Genomic DNA, 8022 nt, shown 5'->3' with positions numbered 1-8022 from the left:
GACCTGAGCCAAGGCAGCGGCTTAACCCACTGAGCCACCCAGGCGCCCTGAATTATTTTTTAATTTCTGTATCATCTGCATGTTTCACACTGGAATAAAACATTAAGCTTTAAATAAATAAATAAATAAATAAATAATGTTTGAATAAAACATTAAACTTTATCATAAAAGTAAAGATACAATTACATGTAAAAAGTAAACATCTAGGAGCACCTGGGTGGCTTAGTCGTCAAGCATCTGCCTTTGGCTCAGGTCATGGTCCCAGGGTCCTGGAATCAAGCCCAGCGTCTAGCTCCCTGCTCAGTGGGAAGCCTGCCTCTCGCTCTTCCATTCCGCCTGCTTGTGTTCCCTCTCTCACTGTCTCTCTCTCTCTGTCAAATAAAATCTTAAAAAAAAAAAAAGAAAAAGTAAATCTCTAATAAAAATGAGTGAAATTTCTGCACATATCCACCTATTATTAGAGGAAGGGTGGAGGTGAAAAAAAAGCTGTTCTAGATCAGGCAATATCAGCCAAAGCAAACAGAAAAACTAGAATTTGGAAATTCTTTGGTTCTAGAGCTCCAGTTGTGTAGTGACCTTGAAAATCAGGAAATTAATGTCTTATTACTAAACTTCAATTTCCATTCCCCTAAACATTCCTGACCCTACTTAGTAAGAATTTAGGCTAAGCAGGGTCCAAGCAATGATTACACAACCCTCAAATAGTAACCCTTTAAAAGAGTTCTAGGACCTATATAATTATCTTGGAATTCTATTCTTCTACTAATTTATATCCCACAGTCTCTAGGAGAAATATCAGATGTTGTTTGCTAATTAAACTTCTAGTACTCCCTCCAGAAATTCCTGCTGATTTAGCTTGTGATTACTGGAAACAAATACAAATTGTAGGTTGAGAATCACATATTTGAATTTTCCATCTTATATGCATCTACTCCAGGGAATTCTAAGTTTCTAGACTTTTTGAGATCACCATATGGTGAAAAGCTTGGGCAGTATGTTAGGCCAGGTTCAAGAGACTTGACCTCTCTCCAGATTGGATCAGATGACCCAAGGGGTCAAAGCAAGAACACTAGTCATTGCATTTGGGGTAGAATGGGGGTGGGGTTGTGCAGAGATAAACTCAGGAACTGGCTGAAAAAAATAGGTTGTTTGTCCAAAGTGTCCAGATGCCCAGAGCAAATACACAGGCAAGAAGGAACTCCTTGTGGAAACAAGAAGACAAACGGGATGTCATCGTTTGGAAAGCATCGCCGTAAGACGCACACGTTGTGCCGCTGCTGGGGTTCGAAGGCCTACCACCTTCAGAGGTCCACCTGTGGCAAAGGTGGCTATCCTGCCAACCGCAAGGGAAAGTGTAACTGGAATGCCAAGGCTAAAAGAAGAAACACCACTGAGACTGGTCGAATGAGGAGGCACCTAAAAATTGTAGACCGCAGATTCAGGCATGGGTTCCATGAAGGAACAACACCGAAGCCCAAGAGGGCTGCTGTTGCAGAGTCCAGTTCATCTGAAGGATTTCAACTACTAGTCACACAATAAATGTTCTGGTTTTAAAAAAAACAAATAGCATACCAAATTTGTGAAAATCTCCCAACACAGATGCGAGCAACAGCCAATGTCAGTGAGAGCTGAGCATGTGATAATTGACTTTTTCTTGGTTCCAATTTCTTGGATCCTCTGACCCTCTCCAGGTCAGTCTCTGTTGTGGCTTCACATCATGACTTCAAGCTCTAAGTTTTGGAATGTCCCAGGTTTAGTCTTAGTACTTTTTTCCCCTTTTAATTTATATCCTCTGTCTGGGTGATTCTCTTCAGTACTGTGGCTGTAAGTATATGTTAACTACTCTCAATTTTCTCCAAACTTACGGATTTCTCTAAGTTTCCTGGAATTTAAGGACGTCTCTAAACTTATATCCAATTCCCTTTTCAGCCCCTCTTCTTAGATGTCTAATAAGTATCTCAAATATAAAATGTCTAAGCTAGATCTCCTTTTTGAAATGTAAACAGAGAACAACATGTGATTTCTTTTTAAAGATTTTGTTTATTTGACAGAGATCACAAGTAGGCAGAGAGAGGGGGAAGAAGGCTCCCTGCTGAGAAGAGAGCCTGATGCGGGGCTTGATCCCAAGACCCTGAGATCATGACCTGAGCTGAAGGCAGAGGCTTAACCCACTGAGCCACCCAGGGGCCCCCAACACATGATTTTTAACTGTCCTTTTATTTGTAGCTATAATATCTAAATCACTTTATAGACCCAAGGGAGTTAAAAGAAATTACTCCTTATGATTACTCAAACCACATAAATAACTCAAAATGTAATATTAATGTTTTAAGTATATTTGCATACATATTCATTTATACATTACCTTCGCAAGAGTCTATAACTCCTGACCACACTCAGTAATTCAAAGACAGAAAACATAGACCCTCTCCTTAAAGAACCTGGCATCTAGTAGGGGACACAGACACATACCAGATGTGATGAGGTAAATAAAAGAAAGGCAACAGGAATGATTCTTCCTTGAGGCCCATTTTTAATTACACACTATGGGACAGCACCTCTCAAAGGACTCCAGTCTTGGCAATATTAGCTTTATCCTGAAAACGATGAAAAAGTTGTAGGTAAATTTACAACTGTGCTAACAGTTGTAAGTTGTAAGTAAAAGAAAAAGTTGTAGGACAGTAAGTAAAAGTTGTTGCACAGTACCTTACACATACAGAGTAAAGTAAGTAAACACAACTACATTGTGCTACATTATGAGATTGTTGGCTATTGGATTATAGCCAACAGTCTCATAATCTCTGTATGTGTCAGTTACTGTGCTAAGTATTTTAGAAGCATTATCTCATTTAATCTTTACGCCAACTTTAGGAAGAAGTTACCATAATTACTACCATTTTATGGATTAGAAAACAGAGGTGAGGTTTAATGCATTTTGGTACTTAACTAAGTCACCTGAAGTCATAGGGTGGGCAAATCCATATCCTTAACCACTATTCTAAAATCCCTTCTCACAATTGATGACCCTCCTTTAACTAGTAATAATGGTGCTAGGTCTTTAAAAAACATTTGTACTAAAATAAAAAATAAATATGCAAATAATCCAAATAGTGAATAACCATTATATTTTACTAATAATAACCCCCAATTATTAAATATAATTGGATAAAAAGGTCTATAGCATAAGAAGTCATGAAATGTTGGGCTCAGTTTTTCAAAGCTCATAAAGATACAGGATTAATCATTTCAAGTTTCCTGTTGATTGCCTTTGGAGATAAATTATTAGTCCTAAAGTACATTCTGTGTTTTGGGCTTCTCTTATTACTCTAACACAGATAAGCTAAGATGGAAAAATCATCAGACTTGCAAAAGCTAAGAGAATAGAAGCCAAAGCCTATAGGAATATGGTCTTCTAAATTTATTATCTGTTATGCATTGATTTATCACATATGGTGGGAATTTAAACCAGATGTATACTTACTGGAAGAGGCCATACCGAGACAGACAGGGGAGAGGAATGTGACCTCAGCTTGAAAGTAGAGAATCAAAACTTGGTGGTGGTTCAGAAGTTTCCTTTTATGCTAGTTATATAACAGAATAAAAGCTCTTCAGTCATCTTTCCAAATTAACTGAGACGTCATTTTTTAATCTGGAAGTTGTTGAAACTTCTGGCTTTTGAAATGCAATTATTTTCATATTGAAAAAGATCATGGATTTTCTGAGTAACTGCTGCTTAATCTAAAGCAAAACATTTTTGGAAAATACAGCTCTAGTATGTAAATGTTAAAATGCACACACTCCTGTTTGCTTCGTTCTCATCTGGAATTTAGACACCAAATTTTAATAGCTAAGATTCAGTTATACATCTTTCTCTGCCATCTGCTTTTTTTTAACTGAAACTTTTAAAAAATGCATTCTTTCAAGTCACATTTAAGGGTGTACATCTAAGGGAAGAAAAACTAGCCTAACACGAATAATCTACCTATAGTTACGTAATCTTTTCATTTTTTAAAACTTTAAAATCATTATTGAGGAAAGCGTTTCTCATAATAAATGCTTTAGTTTGGGAACAGACTGAACAACAACAACAAAAAAAACACAATATGTAACAACCTGCAGTCATTCCTCTACTTTTTGAGGGGAAATGGAAAATCATTTATTGAGCAAAGATATATTTCTCAAAACCCATGTGATTTCCTTTTCATTTTATTTTTACAATATATTTATGTGATAAGACACCTTTAAAAAAATAATTAGCCAATTTTAGACAGTTCCTATCACAGGAGGACAGCCCAAGACAACTGATTATTCTATGGAGACATGCACATGGGTACACATTCGTGTGCATCGACTACCAGAGCTAATTTGCTCAAAGCTAGGGCGATCATGGACAGTCTCAAAAAAACACAGAAAAAGGTCCCTTTCTCTTTAAGGAGTTTCCAGTAGGAAACTAAACACATACCTAAAAGAAACTACCTGAATATCCTATTGTATGTCTTTAACTGCCAAAGCAATTGGTTAATTTGTTTAACTTCCCTCAAACAAGTATTGAGCAGTCATTGTGTTCTGAACACTTCCAGGCTACAGGGAAGAAAACAAAAACCATGTAAATGATATGTCTTGCTTGCCCAGCTTAAGGTAAATTACATGATAACATTTCTTTCTTATGGAGGTAAATTTACATTCAGTGAAATGCATAGATATTAAGTGTACAGTTGTATGAGTTTTAACAAAAGTATATATTCATGTAACTACCACCCCAGCTGAGACATAAGACACTTTCATCTCCCCTAGAAAGTTCTTTCATGTCTTCAGTGAGTCTCACTTCTCAGAGAGGCAATTGTGTTCTGATTTCTATTATTATGCTCTTAAAGTCACATAAATGGATTTATGTATGTATTCTTTGGTGTTTGATTCTTTTACACTGTGGATTGTTTAGAGATTCATTTGTATTGTTGTATGAGTACTTTATGACAAATATTCTTTTATATACATGCACAACTTTTTTTAAAAATCCGTAATCCTGTTGATGGATATTTATATTTGTTTCCAGTTCTTGACTACTAAAAATAAAGCTGCTGTTAGCACTCTTGGTCCAGTTTTTGCGAATGTAGTTTTTCATTCTCTTGGATAAATACCTAGGATTAGAACTGCTGGGTCATTAAGTGGATATAGAATTTTATAAGAAGCTCCCAAACAGTTGTCCAAAGAGATTATATCATTTTATACTCCATCAACAGTGTATGAGAGTTCCACTTGTATAACATGCTCACCAACAATTGATGTTGTTGGTCTTTTTGTTTTAGCCATTTTAGCGGGTGTGAAGTGGAATTTCAGTGTGGTTTTAATTCATATTCCCCTGATAACTAGTGATGTTGAGTATCTTTTCATGTGCTTATTGGCTACTTTTTGTGAAATGTCTTTTTGCTAATTTCAATTTTTTTTATCCTTTTATTTTTGATTTGTAGGTGTCTTTCATGTATTATTATATAAGTTATTTACCAAACATACGTATTAAGAATTTTTTCTCAGTGTATGGCTTATGTTTTTTAATAGATTTTATTTTTTTTTTTTTTAGAGATGTTTTAGGTTAACAGCAAAATTAAGCAGATGGTATAAAGAATTCTCATCTACCTCCTGCCGCTACGTATGTATAGCCTCTCCTACTGTCAACACCCTACCCCAGAGTGGTACATTTGCTACAGTCAACTGACACATCATTATTACCCAAAGTCCATAGTTTATATTAGGGTTCATGCTTGGTGTTGTACAATGAGTTTGGACAAGTATATAATATAATGATATGTCTCCACCATTGCAGTATCATATCATACAGAGTTCTTTCAATGCCCTAAATTCCTCAGTGTTCTACTTACTCATATATACCCATCCTCCGACAACCCATTGATCTTTCTATAGCCCTGTAGTTTTGTCTTTTCCAGAATGTCATATACCTGGAATCGTGTGTAGTCTTTTCACATTAGCTTCTTTCACTTAATAATATGCACTTAATGTTCTTCCATATCTTTTCATGGCTTGATGGTTCCATGGTCTGGACCTGCCATGGCTTATTTATCCATTAACCTACTGTAGGACTTCTTGGTTGTTTCCAGATTTTGGCAATTGTGAATAAAACTGCTTTAAACAACTGTGTGCATGTTTTTGTGTAGCCATAACTTTTCAGCTCATTTGGGTAAATACCAAAGAGTGCAATTCCCAGGCCATGTGGTCAGAGAATATTAAGTTTTGTAAGAAACTGCCAAATTGTCTTCCAAAGTATCTGTACCATTTTGCATACCCATTAGCAATGGATTGAAAATTCCTATTGCTTCATATCCTTGCCAGTATTTGGTGGTGTTAGCATTTTGGATTTTGGCCATTCTAGTAGGTGTGTAGTGGTATCTCATGGTTATTTTAATTTGCAATAATATAATGACATGTGATATCACTCAACTTTTAACATGTTTATTTGCCTTCTGTATCTTCTTGGGTGATATGTCTATTCATTTTTTGATCATTTTTTAGAGTGTCCTAATGTAAGAATTTTATATTAATATACATTGTAAATAGATTAACACTATCAAGGTAATTAACATATCTAATACCTCATACAGTTAAGATTTTTCTGTGTGGTGAAAATACTTAAGGTCAACTCTTAAATATGGGCTGCTTCACAAACTTGCACGTCATCCTTGCACAAAGGCCATGCTAATCTCTGTATCATTCCAATTCTTGTATATGTATGTACTGCAGAAGTGAGTACTTGAGGGGCACCTGTGTGGCTCACCTCAGGTCTTGGTCCTGGAGTCCTGGGATCAAGTCTCGAATCAGGCTCCGTGCTCAGAGGGGAGTCTGCTTCTCTCTCTGACCTTCTCCCTTCTCAGGTTCTCTCCCTCTCTCTCTCTCATTCTCTCTCTCTCAAATAAATAAAATCTTTAAAAAAAAAAAAGAAGTGAGTACTTGAGGGGTTTTTTTTCCCCATACATTTTTATAGTTGTTCCAATGCCATTTGTTTAAAAAAATTCCCTATCTCGGGGCGCCTGGGTGGCTCAGTGGGTTAAGCCGCTGCCTTCGGCTCGGGTCATGATCTCAGGGTCCTGGGATCGAGTCCCGCATCGGGCTCTCTGCTCGGCGGGGAGCCTGCTTCCTCCTCTCTCTCTCTGCCTGCCTCTCTGCCTACTTGTGATCTCCCTCTGTCAAATAAATAAATAAAATCTTTAAAAAAAAAAAAAAAAAAAATTCCCTATCTCATTGAATTGACTCCACACCTTGGTAATATTCAGTTGACTATATAGATAGATAGATCTATCTATCTTTGATTTCACTGTTCTGTTCTGTACACACACAGACACACACATACACATTTTATTACCATGTTGTTTATTCCAGGCTGGATTCATTATTACATTTTTATAATAATTTATATACATTATTAAATAAAATTTAAATTTTTTAAATTCCATTTTAAGAAATTAAAATTAAAACGTTTCATGGTTTCCTGAAAATATTGGGGGCCCTAGGCACTGTGCCTGAGGCTAATTGGATCTTATAGGGGTAAAGCTAGGTTCTGTGCATGTAGCTCCGTCAGAAACTGGGTGCAGAGGCCTATGAAACTTTCCTCAGGAAAACAGGTGAGGCTTGTGGGCCCTAAGCCTTATGGCAAATATCTAGGGGCCTATGATAGTTAACTTACAATGTTATGTTTTCATTGTATTATCCCTATGACTAAAGTCTTTTTAAATATTATGATAATGACTTAGTTGGTCCATGGGAAATTAAGGAAAATATCTTTTTAGTCAGAGTTCTCAGTTGTAAGCAACAAAATCTGCCTTTGGTTGACTGAGTAGAAAAAGAATTTTATTAAAGGGCATGAAGTAGTTCACACAATGGTTGGGGTTTTTGGAACATTAGGCTCAAGGTTAAGCCTCAGGAAGAATGCCCCAAATGAGGAAAATGTTGCCACCACCAGCCCCTAGAAGTTAGTTTGCCTCATGCAGTTCTGTGTGAGGAGAGCAGTTGCAA

At 36.5% G+C, this 8022-nt stretch overlaps 1 protein-coding gene and 1 non-coding gene across 2 annotated transcripts; one reads left to right on the top strand and one right to left on the bottom strand.

The window, feature by feature from the left end:
- The first annotated feature begins 1227 nt into the window (after positions 1-1227).
- On the top strand, positions 1228-1724 carry LOC131814445 (large ribosomal subunit protein eL37-like). Its single transcript, XM_059145385.1, has one exon. It carries the CDS (start codon positions 1228-1230, stop codon positions 1537-1539), a length of 312 nt encoding a protein of 103 aa, XP_059001368.1. The 3' UTR covers positions 1540-1724.
- A 4931-nt stretch (positions 1725-6655) lies between these two features.
- On the bottom strand, positions 6656-6763 carry LOC131815395 (U6 spliceosomal RNA). The gene has a single exon (XR_009347709.1). It is a non-coding gene; the product is annotated as a U6 spliceosomal RNA (small nuclear RNA).
- Positions 6764-8022: the final 1259 nt, after the last annotated feature.

Source organism: Mustela lutreola, chromosome 14, assembly GCF_030435805.1.
Source record: "Mustela lutreola isolate mMusLut2 chromosome 14, mMusLut2.pri, whole genome shotgun sequence".
Lineage (NCBI taxonomy): Eukaryota > Metazoa > Chordata > Mammalia > Carnivora > Mustelidae > Mustela > Mustela lutreola.
This window is presented reverse-complemented; position numbering and strand designations above follow the sequence as displayed.

What these genes read in the sequence shown, in the direction of transcription:
- LOC131814445 (XM_059145385.1), top strand. Translation starts at nt 1,228, where the DNA reads ATGTCATCGTTTGGAAAGCATCGCCGTAAGACGCACACGTTGTGCCGC.